The 19,325-nt window shown below is 46.2% G+C and overlaps 1 protein-coding gene across 2 annotated transcripts in view; it reads right to left on the bottom strand.

Annotated features, from left to right (window-relative positions):
* Positions 1-18,833, bottom strand: part of TNK2 (tyrosine kinase non receptor 2) — a 45,989-nt gene extending 27,156 nt beyond the window's left edge. The window contains exons 1-2 of one of the 2 annotated variants that reach the window (XM_044670015.1): positions 18,575-18,833; positions 1,354-1,534 (exon numbers count right to left, since the gene is read on the bottom strand). In XM_044670015.1, the coding sequence (XP_044525950.1) occupies positions 1,354-1,516 (163 nt within the window). In that variant the 5' untranslated portion in view covers positions 1,517-1,534; positions 18,575-18,833. Of the gene's footprint in view, positions 1-1,353; positions 1,535-18,176 lie in introns of both variants that reach the window. The other variant, XM_044670014.1, reaches the window with a different exon arrangement.
* Positions 18,834-19,325: the final 492 nt, after the last annotated feature.

Raw genomic sequence — 19,325 nt, 5'->3', positions numbered from 1 at the left:
GGGCTGGACATGACAACCTCTTAAGTCTCTTTCATTTCTGTGATTCTTTTCTCCCTAAGTCCCTTACCCCAAGCAGATAGGCTATCTCCCCAGGTCAGTAAGTATTTTACTAAGTGCCTATTATGAGCTAGGAGTTATGCTAAGTGCTGGAGATGCAAAGAGAGGCAAAAACAAAAACAAAAAAGCAACCCCAAGGGGCTCAGTCTTAGTACAGATACCATGCAAATAATGTACCCACTTAGTCCTGGCTTTGCCCCTTAACTGCCCACGTAGGGTTGCCAATGTCATTGCTAGAGAGAGAAGAGAAGGGAGAGAATCCTTCCCATTCTTCCCTGCTCCTCTTTCTTTTTGAGCCTTCATTGATCCTGATATCCCACACACAGACACACAGACACACAGACACACACACAGAGAAACTAGGAGGGAAGTAGTATGCAGGCAGAGGAGGGCAATAAGTTGACAGTAATCAACAGAGGGAATTTTCACAGAAATTGTGAAAGGCTTTCTGTACAAGGTGGAATCTTTTCTGACACTTAAAGGAAACCAGGGAAGCCTAGGTGGTAGAGAGAGGAGGGAGAGCACTCTGTTAATAGGGGAAAGCCAAGGAAAATGCCCAGTCAGGGGATAGTGTCTTATGCAAGGGACAGCAAGGAGGCCATTATCACTGGATTACAGAATACATGGCAGAGAACAGTCTAAGAAGATTGGAAAGGCAGGAAAGGGCCAGGTTATGAAGGGCCTTAAAAGCCAAAGAGAAGATTTATATTTGATCTTTGAGGTAAGAGGGGGCCATTGGAGATTAATCAATGGGGGATTTGGGGATGAGGGTGTGTGACCTGAGCGTTTGGAAGATCACATAACACCTGAGTAGTCTATAGACTAGAATGTGGAGAGACTTGAAAAGGGGAGAACAACCAGAAGGCTGCTATAATACTCCAAATGTGAGAGGGAAGTGCCTGTACCAGGATGGTAGCAATGATAGGAAAGGGATATTCTAGTCCCTTGCTAGAATGGAAGCCTCCTGAAGGCAGGCACTTTCACTTTTGTCTTCACTGTAACCTCGGTGCCTAATCAGGGCCTGCTACACAGAAGGTTGCTAAATAAGTGCTTGATTGCTTGGTTGAATAAGCCAGCCCAAGAATCTAGTCTCTCCAGGAGGGTGCTGAGTTCCCAGCCATGTGGTTTTCCTCTGGGACACCATGATCTTTTGCCAACCCCAAACAGTAAATAGAGGGAAACCAGGCTGAAAAAAGGCCAGTCCTGAGAGTAGAGGAAGCCAAAGGGCAGATGGGGAATGTGACCAGAATGGAAAATAAGCCAAGGTCAAGATCAAAGAGCAACACCCCTACATACCAGGTCGGCCCATGCCAATCTTCTCCAGGTCTTCATTCTTGACATACTCGAAGTGGGACAGGCGGGTGATGTTGAGGTCATCTCGGAGACGAAGAAAATACTGCTGCAACTGTACCTCGGCCAATAGCTCAAGCAACCAACCAGTGCCCTCTTCTGCCTGCATACTGCTTCCTTCCAGCCTCTATGGGGAGAGAAGGGAGGATCAGGACTAATTAAAGCTCAAGAAGAAAGAGGATCAGGAAGAATAGGAAGGATTCTCTGCCTACCCTTCTCCCTCTGGCAATGCCCTGGCAACACTACATGGGCAGTTAAGGGACAAAACCAGGCCTAAATGTTAGAAACACTATGCACAGAGTGGGAGAGCTACGGATCCACACCCTTGAACCCAACAGCTTTTTGAAGGAACCTGCAAACAAGGTACCATTTTTCTTCCTTGCTAGAGAAGAGAATTCATCTATCTTCCTAGTTTCCTCCAAGATAAGCTAAGTAACCCTGACTAAGAAATACCAATCCCAGTGCTATAAGAAGGGCAACTTCCTATCTCACCACCAATTTTGTCTTTCATTGACTGTCAACTCTCCAAATTCCTCAAGCATCATCCTCCCTGCACAGAACCTAGAAGACCCAAGCCAGGTTTATGGGAGTAGGAGAGATGTCTGACTTCCTGGCTGGTTCTTCATTGTTCAGAGAATCTTCTCAGCTTCCCCATGGCAGAAATGCAGCAAGTCACTGACTTTCAGTGGGAGAAAGGTTAGCAGCTCTCTGCTACATAGGAATTGTACTCTCATAAGCCTCCTTCTCACTCGATCCCAAGAATTACATTTCTTGCACCAGAGGAAGGAATAGGAGAATAAGTTTGGGAAAGCCAACCCAATCTCTAAGGGCAATGTATCCACAATAAGGGAAACTTAATCTCCTAATACCAGTCATCTAAGTGTTATCAGTATAACCCGTGTGCATGATTAGGGCTTTCAAGAGAAAAATCAATCAATAGGATCATACATTTTTTAGGTCTGGCTTTGTCCTTTAACTGTCTATTTCTTAGTCAAGTACTGGCTGGTTGGCAATAATGATAACTGACCTTAATATGACACTTTAAGATTTCAAAGCACTTTTGCATGCATCGGAGCTTACTAGACATAATTCATTTATATATGAGGATCATGTCACTTCTGTAGCTCTATGAATGAACCTGGCCCCATGTCCACCACCTCTGGACTGGCCTCCCTTACTACCTCCAGAGTTCCTAACCTTCCCACCAACACTATCCCTCTCTGAAACAATAAAGAATCTTGGAATAACAATGATATTTGGGTTTGCATCCCAGTTCTGCCACTAATATGATGTGCACCTTGAAAAGTCTCTTTAAAATTTTTATACTCTGACCCAGCCTTCTCACTACTGGACCTAGAAGTACCCTGAGGAGAGCAAAAGATAGAAAGGTCTCATATACATCCAAATCTTCACAGCATCCCTTTCTTGATAGCAAAGCAAAACAAACCTGGAAACAAATCAGACATTCATTGATTGAGGAATAGCTTAACAAACTAAAATATATAAGTAAAATGGAAAATTATTGGGTTATAAGCAAAGAACATAAACTCTTGGATCCATGGAAAGATCTGTATGTACTTATACAAAGCAAAGACAGTAGAAATAAGACAATACTGATTATATGAACCAATGCTAAATTATTTACGAAATACATGTAAATTACATATTACCCATATTACATATTAAATTACTTCGCTAAAATACATTACATAAATTAGATAATAAACAATACTAAATAAACTAAGTATGCAATTCTAAAAAGAAAACCACTAAAAAGTATCTGAAATCAGATTCATTGCCATAGCCCACCTTTGATCTCCAGAAGAGACGAAACATACTTCTTTTAGTAGAGAGAGGGAGGTATTAGTGGGGTGAAATGTTGCATACACTATCAGCTGGCTTTGCTTAATTGTTTTTCTTTGTTCTGGGGAGGGAGGAGTTCGCTATATTGGGAAATGGTTAATATAAATGAACAAATGGTACCCATAAAACATTTGAGAAGAATCATCACTACATTTCCAAGTATTATCCTCAGTTTTCTCCTCTCAAACCAGGGCATTAAGGAGGTAATCTCTAAACTCTCTTTCAGCGTTGACATTCCTTGACTCTGTAATAACTGGTGCTTCCATCCTCACTATATGCTTCTCATAGTAAAGCTATAAGGGAATAGCTGGACTCCCCTGGTCAAATCTCTCTCTAGATTTGCCATGTTCCCAGCTGCAAACAGACACAACACCCCTCCTCTTTCCCAGCTGGAACAGCAAAGACCTCCCAGGCTTGCCACCTCCCTGTTCCCACAGTCTTTGACAATGTAGTTCTCTTTGGGGATAGAGGGAAGAAGGAAGGAAGACAGCAGCTGCGGAGAAAGTCTACAAAGCCTTGGTCAGAGGCCAAAGAAGATGCTACTTTTAATCAGTCAATAAGTAAGCATTTATCAATCAATTACTATGTAAAAGATACTGTGCAAAGCTCTGGGGGGGGGTACAAAGATGAGCAAAAACACCATTCCTGCCCTTCAAGAGCTCACATTTTAAAGGGGAAACAACATGCAAACAACCATGTATATGCAAGATAGACAGAAGGTAATCTCAAAGAAGCACTAGCATTAGGGGGGAACTTGGAAAAGCTTCCTGAAGAAGGTTTTATTAAGAGTCTTAAAGGAAGACAATTCAAGGCTCCCTTGAAGCTTGATGAAACTAAGGGAATATCACAAGACAGCCCAGAATGAGGGCCAACAAGGTATCACAGTGGATAGAGCACCAAGCCTAGTGTTAGGAGGACCTGGGTTCAAATCTGAAATCTTCCTAGACACTTTCGAGCTGTGTGAACCCAGGCAAGTCACTTAACCGCAATTGTCTAAGCCAGTGGTTCCCAAACTTTTTTTGTCCTGCCTCCCTCTTTCAGGAAAAAATATTACTTAGTGCCCCTGGAAATTAATTTTTAAAAATTTTAATAGCAATTAATAGGAAAGATAAATGCACCTGTGGTCATCACCACCCCCCTGGATCACTGCAGTACCTACCAGGGGGTGGTGACACCCACTTTGGGAATCACTGCTCTAACCCTTGCCAATCTTCTGCCTTAGCATTGATACTAAGACAGAACATAAGGGTTAAAAAAAATTCCAAAATGTCTTCATAGTATCATGAATTTGAATGTGGAAGAAAGAGGAGAAAAAGAATAGAATTTCAAAGCAGAAAGTATCCGTTGAAGAGAGACCAACTCCCTAAAACCTATCACTTTCATGAGATCTCAGAAATATCTATGATATATACCTCTTTCTAATAATATCCTCCCATCCCAACTCCCTACCTAACCACTGAGAAAAAACAGTTCTGGATAAGACAGGGATTAGGATTGAAAGCAAGAAACCCCTCTGATCAAAGTCCTCATTCCCCACAAAATTGACCCTAGAACCCAAGTCCTTCTTTCTTCTTGTCCACTCGCCCAAAGTTTAGACATTATTGGCAAGTATCCTCCCACATTCCCTGCTGTCCCCCCACTCACTCACTGTGTAAAGACGAAGTCGAAGCCGGGTCAGGAAAGGGAAGGAAAACTCTAGACCAGGGAACCGGCGAAGCATCTCTGAGGCTGGCCCTAACCCTGTCACCCTCAAAAAAAAAAGTACTATGTGAAAAAGTCACTCGAACTCCAGGACCCTGAGTTGGTAAGAGCTGCAAGATGTGGGAGCCTCCTGGCCCCCAAGCCCAGGGCTCCCCACCAAAGACAAGGCAACTGGGGGTCCTGCCTCAAAGGCTCCCAACATTCCCACTCTCCAAAAGTCACTTCATAGAAGGGTGGGTGTGCTGCTTCCTTCCCTGTTCCTGCTTCAGGACTCTTCCAGAGCTGTCTGGGAAAAAGGGCTGGTCAGCTGGCTGTCCTCAGGCTCTCTGCCTGGGTCTCCTTCTCCCCCACCGCCTAGTTCAGTGATCACAGATCCAACCCCTGCTCCTCCGTAGCTCCCCTCCCAGACTGAGTAGCTCTGGCATTGGCTGAAAAAAAGACCTTTCTGAACTGTAGCCAAGAGGGGGAGTATGTGCTTCCTTTGGATTTCCCAGTCACCCATGCCCCCGCTCCCTCTCTCACTGTACACAAGGCCCCCTGTCTCCTGCCTCCCATCCCAGCCCCCACTCTTCCAGACAACCCCTTAGGTGGGGGTGGGGACAAGTTGGTAGGGGGCAGTGTCGGGTCCTGAAGAAACTGAATATTTCAGTCCCAAGGGTGACAAGTCCAGAGGCAGAGAACTCCATAGCTCCTTTCCCAGGCTACCAGGTTCAGGTAATCCCCCATTGCCCCTTTCCTTAAGGCAGGTTCCTCAGAGACCCTTCTTCCATTTCCTTTGCCCCCAAGCTTAGCTGTATGGCTCCTGGCTCAGACCCCATGTGTCCCTGTTGCCCTGGTGCCCGACGGAAATAGGGGGTTGGCAGTCAGCCAGGAGGCAGAGCTGGGACAGCCCAGTCAAGAGAAGAAGAGGTGGGGGTGGGGGAACATACGGACTTCTCCTTCCCCTCCTCAAGAGGGAAACCCTGCCTTTAGCTCACCCAGACTCCCTCACCAAACCAGCCAAGATAAGCTGTACAAACACCCTAATCCCCCTACCACACATACCCTGTCTGGTCACTCTTGCTACAATCCCCCACCTAATTTCATAGCACAAACACCCCCCAGGCTTCTGGCTGCCTTCTCAACCTCCTCCCTCCCCTAACCAGCTCAGAGAAGGGACTAAGAGCAGCTCACACCCCCAACTCTACTCCCTCCCCCCACACACACACACACCTGACAGCTGCAGGAAGAGCTCTCCAACCCCCCCTCACCTCCCTATTCCTTCTCAGTTAGACCCAGGGAGCCCCTCTTGAATGGAACACACAACTCCCTTGTCCTAGCCCAGCTGGTTAACAGCTGTACAGGACACCAGCTGACTGGGTATCCTAGAAGCTGGGAGAGAAGGGTCTGAGGAGTCTGGAGCTTAGGACCTCTTTCTGGGGCTTCTCTTCTGACTGTACCCTGCCAAGGAGTGGATAACAACAGTTTCCTGTGGTTCTTTCCCTCAGTTCTATCGTCCCCATTCACCTTGGGAAAGTTCCCCTTACCTAGGTCCCCAACTAAATCACCACTCATGGCTTTTTTTCAGTCTCAATTTAGCCCTCAAAGCACAAATTTATTCTGGGTCAGATTGGATACTGGTGGGGATGGGAGGTGGGAGAGATAAAGGGGAAGAGACTGGTCGATCACTCCTCCAGCAAAGTCTGCCAACTTCTAATCTGGCCCTCAAAAGCTAACCAGTTTGTACTCAACTAAAAGATTTCTAGGTCAAAGTTAGGGATGGATGGGCTGCTCAAGAAAGAGTTAAAGTTCATTCTAAAGCAGAAGCCAACTTTGCTTCCTAACACCCAGGAGGGTTGGGAGTAAGCCTGGGTCCTTCACTGCTACCTCCTGATAGCCTTCTCTAAGGTAAATCATCCTAGAATTCTACTGAAAACCCCTGCCTCCATTTTCCGTACAAGCTCAGTGTTCCATCTACTTTCTCCAAGTGGCCGCTGCCCCCTGCAGGCTCTGAGAAAAAGCAGGAACCCAGAATTCTCTGATGGGAGAAGAGACATTTGAGAGTCAGCTTCAACCACCTTCTAGTTAAAACCCAGCCATGCATTCAGGACAGAAGGGAGAGATGCCCTTCCAAATGTCTCCATCCTGCTTCCCCAGTTCTGCTGTGGAGGGCTGCAAGGTAACAAAAGCAGCTACCCCTTCCAGGTGCTTAATGCCCCATGCAGGTGAAGAGCCAGGGCATGGTGCAGGAACACCCAGCTCCCCTCCCCCATACAGTCTTCCTTATCTTTCCCCAGTAGAAATCCTCAGGACCTCCCTACTATCACCAAAGCAGTACAGTTTTCTCATTTCTGAGAGTTACAGAGGTACTGCCTCCACCTGTCTACATGCCCCACGGGAAAGGTGGGGACGAGGGAGGGGAGGTAAAGGGCATGATGCATGCTTGATTCTGCCCATTTCTCTCATCCCCTCCCTCCTCCTCCACCCTCAAGGTATACCTCCCAATCCTCTCCAACATTAGCCAACCCACGATAGATAGGCTCATTCCCAGGGGTGCCCCAATAGCAGGGAAGGTACAAGCTTCTAATCCCTAGGTCCGGGGGAAGGCCAGAAATGGATAGCAGAAACCTATCAGCCCGGCCTGGGCAGTCCCGATCTTCTTCTCTTCATCCTCCCTCCCCTGCCAGCAGCATCTTCATTGCCCCAAGCTCCCCTGCAGGTAAGACCCTGACCCCATGGCTTTTTCTCCCCCAAAACACTATCCTTATCTCCCAGATTATCCCTAAATAACAAATGATCCCCAAAAGGGCTCAGTCAAGGGCTCAAAGGGCTTCACCCCTGAGGGAGTGCTAAAGGCTGCCATTCTCTCTCCCTCCTTTAACCCTCTTTCCCCTTCTCACCTTCAGGCCCCAAATCCCACCACCCATCTGGGAAGGAGGCAGCACTCCGGGCAACCAGCAGGGCTGCTGTCCGCTGCCCAGCCCACCTGGATTCGCTTCCTCACCGTCCTGTCTGTCCCCTCCCCCTAACCTCGTTCCCAGCTTCCATTCGGCTGCTGGCGACACAGCCTCAGCAGTGCTCATGCTCCTATCCAGACCAATGGGCCCTCCCCCACCGCTCTCAGCTTAGGAAGAGGGGAGAGGCAAAGAGATTTGGAGGGGGGAAAGGCCCACAGAAGCCAAAGGACCCTCTAAGATGCAGCTCCTCAGCCTTTTTATATGTAAAGGGGGCTCTTGGCAGACTGGTGAAAGTATGGCTCCTTCTTAGAATAATGTTTTTAAATGCATAAAATGATTAAACAAAGGAAAGGATATCAGAAAATAAAGATGTAGATTTTTTTCCCCTATTTAAGTTCATAGATACTCTTCCCACCAAATCTGTACTGGTAAAGAACTCTAAAACAGGGAAGCCCACAGCCACCACAGCCCCTTTCCCCTGCTTCACAAAGAAGCCCCAGTCTGCAGAACCTCAAGGCCTTACCAAAACTTCAGGGATTAAAGACCTATGAATGAGGGCTTAATTTTGGCCTTGGGGATACCAAGAACCATCTAGTATAAAGACTTCTCTAGCTCCATCTCTCTGCCCTTAAGGGTAAGGTCCTAGAATTCCTCTAGGTCATCTACCCTTCCTAAGATGCTTTTGGCAGTGGTGAGTGGCTTGCACTCTGTTCAACCTTTCCTTCCCTTTTGTACCCCACTAGAATTTGGTTCAGAATATTCCAGCTTATTTTATTCACAAGGCTTTCTCCTCCCAAGGAGGGGTGGCACTTGAATTCAGGGTTCTGGGAGATTCTTCTTATAAATGGCCACTGTTCACCCAAGCAGAGTGAAGCAAAGCCTCCACCCTATACCCTCAAGATTGTGGTCTGTGCTCACATCCTGTTCCAACTTCCTCCCTTTACAAAGCTCCCAAAGCCATAAGCTTCACCTTCTCACCAGGGAGCCCATTGTCCCTGTCTACTTAAAGCAGGTTAGGAGCAAAGGACATAACAGAAGCCTAAGGATATAATTCCCAGGGAGGGAAGAGGGTGGTAAAGAAGGGAAGGCGAAAGTAGAAAATCCATAGGATAACCCTGCCCCTATCCTACCTATGCTTCATCTCAGCTTGACATAGCTCCCACCTGCTCCTCTAGAAGCTGCTGCTCTAGTCCAGTGGACCCCAGGGCTACTGCTGGATTAAAGAAGTCCTCTTCCCAAAACTCCTCCTCTCTTCATCCCTGAGGGCCCCAAACCACCACCACCACCACACACACCCTCTCATTCTCCTGGCATCTGAAGCATCCACTGACTCCTCACCAGGTATTTGGGGCTGTGATGGCAACATCAAAGTCAGTCTTAGATTGGCACAAACGAGATATACCCTGGTTTATCCTGGTAGCCCATTCCTGCCTCCCTCTTCCTTCATCCTTACTGTCCAAAGAAAGCTTCAAACCTATCTTTGTCCCTGGGAAAATCTCAAAGAGAACCTTATTGGGGAAAGATCAAGATAAGAAGGAAAGAAGAGGCTCTCAGTATTCATCTCTTTTCTTTCTTTTTCTTCCCCAACATGGAGCCCAAGGTCAATTGGATGGAGGAAAATGAGTGCCCAGCAATCCCAGGTCCCATCCATGACCTTCAGGCTAAATTTTGTACTTTTGTTCCTCTCTTGCAACACAGCTAAGATAGCTTATGAAGAAATTGTTTCAAGGGCACTTTACTAGGGATTCTTACAATGTCTAAAGAAAACCAGACCTACCTACCTCCTCCTCTGGTTGGCAGAAAGTGGTGACTAAAATCAAGTGCTACTCAAATAATCCATGTTCCTCCTCTGCCAATCCCGCAACTGTAGGATCTCTCCAGTATCCGAATGATCTTTGGCAGGAAGTGAAAAAAGCTCTCCCCTCCCCTTCCACGCCTAGGCCCCTTCTAGCTCCATACCCCCTAGAAAGAGAGTGACTTGGGCCTGGGATCTTGACCCACCCCTTCCAAAAGCAGCACTAAAGTGTCAAATCCACACAGAGAAGTAGAGGAGCCAGGCAATTTCCGGACATGAGGAATTTTCAAAACAACCGACCATAATTTAGGGAATATATGCCAACTCTGACCTATAAAGCAAACTAATTTCTACCATCTCACCCCTGGGTCTTGAAGAATAACAACATGTTCCCAAGTCTGGACCAGCTCCCTTGTTGAGAGCTAACAACATCAGGAGATCCTTCCCTGGGTTCTGACTCCTTCAAAAAACACTGTTACCAAAACCCACACCCTCCTGGACACTCACTCACCTTCTCTGGATTTCAGAGCAGTAAGCAGACAGGTGCTGGACACCTAGTTTCTGGATTCTCAGACCCATCTGATTCCCCTCCGCACAGAGTGCCAGGGAGGAAACTCCTTGCTGTTCTCCCTAACAGCCCTGAACACTGACATCATAACTCAAATGACACAGAGATCTGGGGGTGGAGACAGGCAATATGCTGAATAGCTGGGGTTAGGGGGTCAGATTTGAAAAAACACAGAGACACACACAGATAAATAGACAAATACACACCTTTAGCCCCTTCTATGACAAACCCCAGGGGCAGCATGAGAACTCACAAGACTTTCCTAACACGTCTTCCAGGTGCTCTGAGGACCAGTTTATGCTTGATACAGAATCAAGATTACAATATGTTATAAAATCTCCCTTCTGTAACATGGTTTAGAGGAAAATGAGAGGAAGTGGTAGACAGTTATACTATCTAAACAGAGGCAATATGTTGTGCGTGGTGTGAACAGGACTTCAAGTCAAGAAATCCAAGTTTCCTGCCATCACTCACTATTTGTGACCTTAGTTAAGTCACGAAGCTAGCCTTACTAAGCCTCAATTTGCTCATCTATAAAATGAAGGGGTTGGACTAGAAAAGCTATAAGACCTTTTCCAGTTCTAGAAGCCCAGGATTCTAGGAATTCAATAGTCCTGTACGCTCCCAACAAACCTTCATTATAAGAACAAATGAGTGATTATAGGAGAGGAAAGATTTATCTTTACTCTGAGAGTTCCTGGCACCTTTTCAGTGTTCTAGTTGCAAAAAGTGATTAATCAGGTCCAAATCCAGTAGGCCTCAGGGATCCCCTCCCCACTCCACCAAACCCTTCTTTATTTTAATCCAGAAAAGTCAGAGTCTTCAAAGGACAAGGAGATAGGAGGGCCTCTTGGGAATATCAAATATTCCTATCCCAAGCCTAAAGAAAGCTCTCTCTCCCTAGAACAAATCCCTTAGGGTTCCAGCATCCATTTAATGAACCCAGTCTCTCAGCCACTGCCATGGTTACAGGAAGGGAGAATGCTCCACAGGCCCTTTCTTCTGCCCCCTTGCCACTATCCTACCCACTTGATATCACCTAAGGAGACCAGACACCACCCCCTAGAGGTGAGTTGGTAAATGGAGAAGGGACATTATGAAGGGTTGGTATGGAAGAGGCAAAGATTTGTCCAACTTGGCTCACTGTGGCAGACATCGGTGGGACCAAGGGAACCACTCCCTCCTCACTCTATCAAGGAACTCTAGGCAAAAGCTGTTCTCTCCAAAGAGAGGAGCGGAGATTCAAATAAGAAGAGGCTACAAAGGAGCTCTCACCTGGGAGACAAAACCCCCCAATAGAATTCACAACTCCCACCTACATATACAAAGAGATTTGAATCTGTTTCACCTATACCCTATAGCTATAGGCTTCTAAGTAAGTCGGTAGCCAACGTTCACATTGTTTCTATCTAGGGGGAGGAATATTTCTCAATGACAAAAAAATATTCCTGGAAGAAACCCCTTTGCCCTCTGCCCAAAAAAATATTAAACGTTCAGCTTAGTAGAATGGAGGAAAAAAGCCTGTATTTGGAGTCAAGAGGATTCGAATTCAAGTCTTGCCTTTGTCATTCTCTGGGTGACTAACTTAAAGAAGTCACTTATCATACCCAGGTCTTAAGTTTGGTAAAATGGGGGGAGAGGGGTGGATTAGATGAACTTTTATGTTCCATCTGGCTCTAAATATATAATCTTTATATATATATGTATTATATATTATATATAATCTAAGTATATTATTTTATGAAGTTCCACAACCATGCCAACAAGGCTTGTTGAGGACTTTCCAGAATAACTTCTTGCCTTCCACCTGAAAGTGAAGGGTAGATAGGCAGGGAGGGGAGACAATTTAAAGAATACTAGAATCCCAGTACATCCTGCAATCATTAACGTTTCCCATGAAGGAAACTGCAGTTCAGAAGGGGCCATACAGAGGTGGAAAGCACATTACTGAATGCAAAAAACCCCACCTCCTGGCTCTCTTCCCCAACCTCAGAACTTTTCCAAAACCAGGCAGAGAGAGAGAACCGCAGAGATTAGCCCCTGCCCATATTCACTCTTCTCTATTCCCAGCCAGAGATCTGGGCTAAAGAGACCCATTGTTGAGGCCAGAGTCCTCAGAGTGGAGTGAGGGAAGAGAGGGACTGTCAAGGAGGGAAGGCAGAGGAGTTATGGAGTTATAAATCTAGCAGATATATGGTCTTCTCTAAGGTCCAGACCTTTCCCTACCCTTGGATTCAATGTTCAAACCCAGGTACCAAGGGCTAAGTATAGTCAGTATGGTTCTGCCTGGGTCCTGCCCAGGGAAGCCATCTCTGGGGATGAAGGAGGTGGTATTCCATGTAGAAAAGATGACTTGAAAGATTCTAAGATGCAAAGATGAGGTGGGAGAAAATTCCAGGCATGGAGGATGGTCTTTTTTGGGGTATAGAAGCAGGAGATGGAAATGCTCAGAGTTCAGAGAATAGGTAATAGCCCAGTTTGGCTGGAATATAAATTCGTAAAGGAAGTAGTATGAAACAATTCTGGAAAAGTGGGTTGATTCAGATGGTTCCCATTTAATAAATGCCTAGTTTGTATATTACTTGGGGGGGGGGGTTCCTCTATAACTACAGTCTATGGAAGAAAGAAGGAAAGCAATCTTTCACTCTTTCCCCCAGAAAAAGCACCTATATGGGCAGACCAAGACTTTTGAAACTTAGTTCAAGATTCTTTCATTATGCTTGATTTCTTTCTTCAGTCCTTCACATAATAGCTAATAATATTGTGTTAAATTGTGGCTTACAGTCTGCAAAGTGCTTTTATAAATATTATCTCTTTTAATCCTCACAACTCTGTGTGGGTAGATATTATTATCTGTATTTTGCAGTTGAGAAAACTGAGGCAAACAGGGCTAAGTGACTTGTCCAGCTGCACATGGCTAGAAGATGTCTGAGGTCAAATTTGAACTCAAGTCTTCTCAATTCCAGGCACTCTATCCACTGCACCATCTAGCTACCTAAAGGGATCTGGTCTTGCTTTTAGGAAATCCAAGACACTAGATATGAGCACCAATTCTAAAACCTATTAGCTATTTGTAACCCTGGGCAAGTCTTCTGGATCTCAGTTTTCTCCTCCATAAACGGATAACAATACTTGCATTGCTCAAACGACTTCAAAGGTTTCAGTGAAGAAAAATACTTTATAAACCTTAAACACAATATAATTATGTGTTATAATTAGTTATTATTATTAAATAAAGGCATTATTCTGAAGTTCATTTTACATTCTCTTCTGATTTAAAAATTAACTGATGGGGCAGCTGGGTAGCTCAGTGGATTGAGAGCCAGGCCTAGAGACAAGAGGTCCTAGGTTCAAATCCGGCCTCAGACACTTCCCAGCTGTGTGACTCTGGGCAAGTCACTTGACCCCCATTGCCCACCATTACCATTCTTCCACCTAGGAGCCAATACACAGAAGTTAAGGGTTTAAAAAATAATAAATAAGTAAAATAAAATAAAATAAAAATTAACTGATATCCAGCTTAGAAATAAATGCAGCAGGGCAGCTCGGTGGCTAGGTCTGGAGTCAGGAAGCCTCATCTTCCTGTGTTCAAATCTAGCCTCAGATGCTTAATAGTTGTGTGACCCTGGGCAAGTCACTTAACCCTGTTTATCTCAGCTTCTTCATCTGTAAAATGAGCTGGAGAAGGAAACGGCAAACTACTCAAGTATTTTTGCCAAGAAACTCTAAAAGGGGCCACAAAAACATAGACACGACTGAAAATAACTAAACAACATTATACATAACTATGTATATATCTTCCCTTTCCCCTACCCTGAATAAACTATAAGCTTAAAAAAAAAAAAAGACAGAAAGAAATGCAGCACTCCATGGAACATAAATACATTTCAAAGAAAATTCTGATAGAAATTCATTGTAGGAAATTCTATCTTAGACAGCTAAATGTTTTGTTTTATTTCTTAATTTAGTCCACTCTAACATATATACCAACAGCCAGATGATGCAGTGGATAGAGCACTGGGCTTAGAATTGGGAAAACACCTTTCTGAGTTCAAATCCAGCCTCAGACACTTAGTAGCTCTGTGACCTTAGGCAAGTCACTTAACCCTGTCTGCCTCAGTTTCTTCATCTGTAAAAAGAGCTGGAAAAGGAAATGGCAAACCACTCCAGGATCTTTGTCAAGAAAACTCAAATGGGCTCACAAATAGTACACAATTGAACAATCACAACACAACCAACCAATAAAATATCCCCATCACCAAAAACTAACACCAATAGAGAGAAGAATACTAACTAGCTTTAATATAGACCTTACCTATGCACTTTATCCTTTCTCCTCAATGGGAGATAAAGAGGCCACAACCAATACCAGAGGAAATGGAGTCTTGACACAGTGGAGAATACGGAGGAGCAGGTAGTAACTCATAAAGATAAAAATCCCTCAAAACTCCAGACAACCACTGCTCCTGCGTCCTCTCATCTCCACTCATACGGCTACCACCATGCTTGATCCTAGATCAATCATCCAAGCCCTCATTGATGCTCATCCCCTGGACTACTGAACTAGCTTCCTGATTAGTATCCTGCCTCAAGTCCATTCTCCATTCAGCTGCCAAGGTAATTTTCCTGAAGTACAGGTCCAACTGTGTCACCACTCCACTCAAGAAAACTCCAGTGGCTCCCTACTACCTAGGTGACACGGTAGATAGTGTCAGGACCTGAAATTCAGAAGATGTGAGTTCAAATAACCTCCCTTATACTGTTTCCTCTTCTGCTCAATGAGGATAATAATAGTACCTACCTTTGCCGGGTTGTTGAAAGGACCAAACAAGGTAATAAATGTAAAGGAAACTTTAAAGAATTATGTAAATACTATTACCTGTTGTTATTATTATCTGATTGGCATTTAAAGGTCTTTCACAACCTTGACCTTTTCAGTATTCTTACTGTATTTCACACTGCCTTTCAGTTTCCCATAGCCCACTTCTGTCCCCCCTTCCTCTCTCCCTCAGCTTCCTTCAAGACTCAGTACAAGGGGCAGCTAGGTAGGACAGTCGGGAGGATTTGGATTCATATCTGACCTCAGATGTTTCCTGGCTTCATGACCCTGGTCGAGTCACTTAACCCAGATTGCCTTATCCTTGCTGCTCTTCTGTCTTAAAACTGATAGTAGAAAAGAAGGTAAGTGTTTTTAAAAAAAAAAAAAAAAGACAGCTCAAATTCTATCTTCAGGGAGGTGAGGAAGGGCCTTTCTAAGTCCTCTGAACCTACCCCTTTCCCATCTCCAGTGTCTACCTTCCATTTATATTGTACATCTCTTGTATGCAGTTATTTACTATTAGAATATGAATTCCTTAAGGGCCATGTTTTTTTCCATCCTTTACATCCCCAGCGCCTTGCACAATGACTGACACAGAGTAAATGCTTCCTAAATACTCATTGACTGACATCCCTGAGATGGCATTTAAAATCCCAGCCTACACACTCCCACTTGGTGTATCTGGCCTTCCCCTTCAAGAGTTCTAAGCTCCAAAGCCCATATTCATGGCTGAATCCTTCCTTCTTCCACTTTCCTCTCACCCTCTGCTATGAGGCCTGTCCAGTCCAGCAACTTGTTGGGGAGGAGGAAGGGGACAAACCAAATTTAAAGTGAGTGAGTCTGTGTGTGTGTGTGTGTGTGTGTGTGTGTGTGTGTAATGTTTTCCCCCTCAGTTCCCTCCCCCACTGTTAGGGTTATAGGATTTGGAGTTGGAGAGAACCTCAGAGATATCTAGTCCAACTCTTTGATTTTACAGATGAGGAAACAGAGGCTGAATGTAACAGACTGAGGGTCTGAACCCAGGTCTTCTGATTCCAAATTCAAATTCAAAGTTGTCTTTTCTTTAACAAGACTACACCGCATTCACCCTTATAGTAGATTGCAGAGGGCTGTGTTTAATAACCAGGCTCTGTGCTCAGAGCTAAAGAGAAAGCACCCTAGTTTACCACCCCCCTATGCCCAAATGGCCCCTTCCCCCATGGCTATAAGTATCACCTGTAGCCATCACAGAGGGCACCTGGGACATGCAGGGTCACTCACTGGAGCCAGGTTTCTGGGGTGTGGGTTCTAAGGGGGTGGCACGTCATCACTGTAGAATTACGGTTCTCCAACCATGGCCTGGCAGGCGTGGGATGGGAAGCAGACAGACGGGTTTGGAGCAGGCTAACCGGCTCAGGCACAGCTGCCTGCTGAGGAGGCTGCCCCTCAACCCTATAGGGGAAGAAATGGGGAGGAGCTCTTGTGGGCAGCTCACTCCCCTCTTCCTAGGGATCAAGTCCCAAAGTCAATGCCCCATGGCAGTCTCATAGCCTCATCTATAGTAATACCATATGAGACAAAGTAGCAGAGGGATCCCAACATAAGGGACTCCATGCTTCAAGCAAGAAAGCTGGAAAGCAAGAACTCTAGCATTTTTTGATCATCGTTCTATGGTTGGTTCAGGAAAAGAAGTGCTGTATGATAACACCGGCACCCTAGGAGAAAATTAAGGCAAGAGTAAGAGGTAGAGTCTGGCCACCAGTGAGTTGGGGGTAACAGAACTCAAAAATCTGGGTCTCTCAAGCCTTCCCCACCACACTATATCTTTGGAGGCTAGAGATCAGCTCCAAGTCCTGGGTGTGGCTGCAAAAGGAGACACCCCAAATGCCAGTTTTTGTCTACTTGCCTCCTCCTCCAGATGGAGCAGAGCCAAAGAGAGATAAAAGCTAGTGGCACAAGCCTCACATGTAGATGAGGTAACTAGTCTTGATACGGGTTCAATACACACAGCCCACACTCACAGCTCATCCTACTGAAAAGTTAGCCTCTAGCTCTAGCAAAATTAGCTTCAAGGCTCCCCTGAGGGCAGAGGTTAGGACTCTAGGCAACCACAAGAAACAGAGGATCCACCATCCTACTCCAAGTGGACAGCATGGGTTAGAGAATTCAGATCCTGTAAATTGGAAGACCTGAATTCAAATTCCAAATTATCATACTTTTTTAGCTACATGACCTCTGGCAAGTTAAATGATCTTTAGGTCTATTTCCTCAAATGTAAAAATTAGGATAATCAATTCATCGATAAACATTGGTTATATGCTTCCCATATTCCAAGTCCACACTTGTACTAACTACAACTCCTACACAGGGTTATAGTAAAATGTTTTACTAAAAAATTATAAGAGAAATGTGAACTATTCAATTATCCTGTGAGTCTTATCTGCAGTCCCACCTGGATATAACAAGATTCTCACCATCTACACCCACCACTCTTCCACCTATTTCTCATCCTTTTCCTCCAGGGCCAATAATAATGAGGTTCTCCTAGTAGATGGGTGGCTGATAAGAGAGAATTCAGGTGCTACATTCACACCTCTGGCCCACATGGCAGAGTTATGGAATAAGTTTTCTGCTTTCTGAGCAAATCATATTTGGACTTAACTGCTCTTTTCCCTCTCCCTGAATGTAGTGTCCAGACCAGCACTGACCTCACAGTCCTAAAGCTGCCAGGTGTTTGCTGGTTCAGACTTACTTCTCTCCCTACCAAAGGAAAGGCAGAAATCTCCTTTGCAAACCTTAAAGCACTATATAAGCGTGAGTTATTATTATTATTGAAGTTCCTTCAACCCATAATCGCTTGGCCTTGAGTCTCATTTACTGTCAAATGATTTCAAACTCTGAAGACTGGGTACCACCCTCACCTAAAAGAGAATACCCTGCACAAGACCCCTTGAAAAGGGGTGGGGGAGTGGAGAGAAGGTTAGCACTCTGTTGACCTTTTGCCCAGGCTGCAACTTTTTTTTTTTTTTTTTTGGAGGAAAATGAAATACATTCCTATGAAAGCTACAGAATTCCAACTTAGACCTGATACCCAGTTAATGCCCTTACCTGAAGCCTTCTGCCGCCTTGCCCCTGAATGATGTGGGGAGGAATGTCCCCAACCACACTAGCTTCCAGGTTCCCCAAAAAGTGGTGGTGAGAGAAGAGGGTCAAACAGGATACACTTTGCTTCTGGACTGTAATGTCCAAACTCTCCCTGCCTCACAAGCCCCTTCTGCTCCCCACTAGCCTCCGAGACATTGTAGGGTCCGCAGTAGGTCCCTTCACACACCCTCAGAAAGTCACCACCTCCTTCTCCGCCTTCGCCTCCTTATCCTATGCCCCTCAGGAGTGGCCTCAGCACCCTGGGGAAGGCCCTGTCCCTCTCTGTGTCCCTTTCTCTCGAAATAAGTTTCCTGGACAGAGGATCTGACTTCTCCCTCCTGCACCCCCGGTCTCCAATTTACCTCCTGAACCCCCAGCCGACCTTCTCCTTCGGGTCCCTCGGGTCCTACCAGTTGGGCACCCCCAAGCAGTTCTAGCCCTCTCCAGATATGCTGGGTCACTTCCTCTCTTCTGTGTTTGCCAGAGCTCCCCCTAAACCGTTCAGGTGGCCTTCCCCCAAATTGCTCTTCCTGTTTGCCTAGGCTCCTAAGTGGCTCCCCCTGCTCCGTAGAGCTACCCCCAAACCACTCCACTTGCTCGCAGGGGCTCCCCCTAAGCCACTCTCCCTGCTCGCTCCCGAACTCTTGCTCTACCGGCTGTCTTTGCAGCCCTGCCCCTTCGCCCCGCTCCTGCACACCTGCCCCAGCCTCCCCGCGCTCCTGGACTGCCGGGCTTCCTCCCCCCTTCTCCTGGTGCTGCTTCCTAGGACCCAAGCCCACCTCCTGCACCGCCGGCCAGCTCCCTGAGCGGCCCCAAAGCAGCAGGCTCGCGCACCCTCGGGGGGCTCCAGTAGAGCCAGCGCTGCTCCCCGCGCTCGGCCTGCGGCCGCCGCGCGCACCCTGCTCCTGCACCCCCGCGCCCACTCCACCCTGCTCCTGCACCCCCGGGCTCACGCCCCCCTGCTCCTGCACGCTGGGCCTCAGCCCCCGCCTCTGCTGCGGCTCCCAGCTGAGCAACCCTCGCCGGCTGAGCCGCGGCTGCTCTGGCACCGCCGGGCTCAGCCCCTCCGCGCTCTGGAGCCCACCCCACGGGGCCCCGGGCCCCCTGCCCCCC

This window comes from Gracilinanus agilis, chromosome 3, assembly GCF_016433145.1.
Source record: "Gracilinanus agilis isolate LMUSP501 chromosome 3, AgileGrace, whole genome shotgun sequence".
Lineage (NCBI taxonomy): Eukaryota > Metazoa > Chordata > Mammalia > Didelphimorphia > Didelphidae > Gracilinanus > Gracilinanus agilis.
This window is presented reverse-complemented; position numbering and strand designations above follow the sequence as displayed.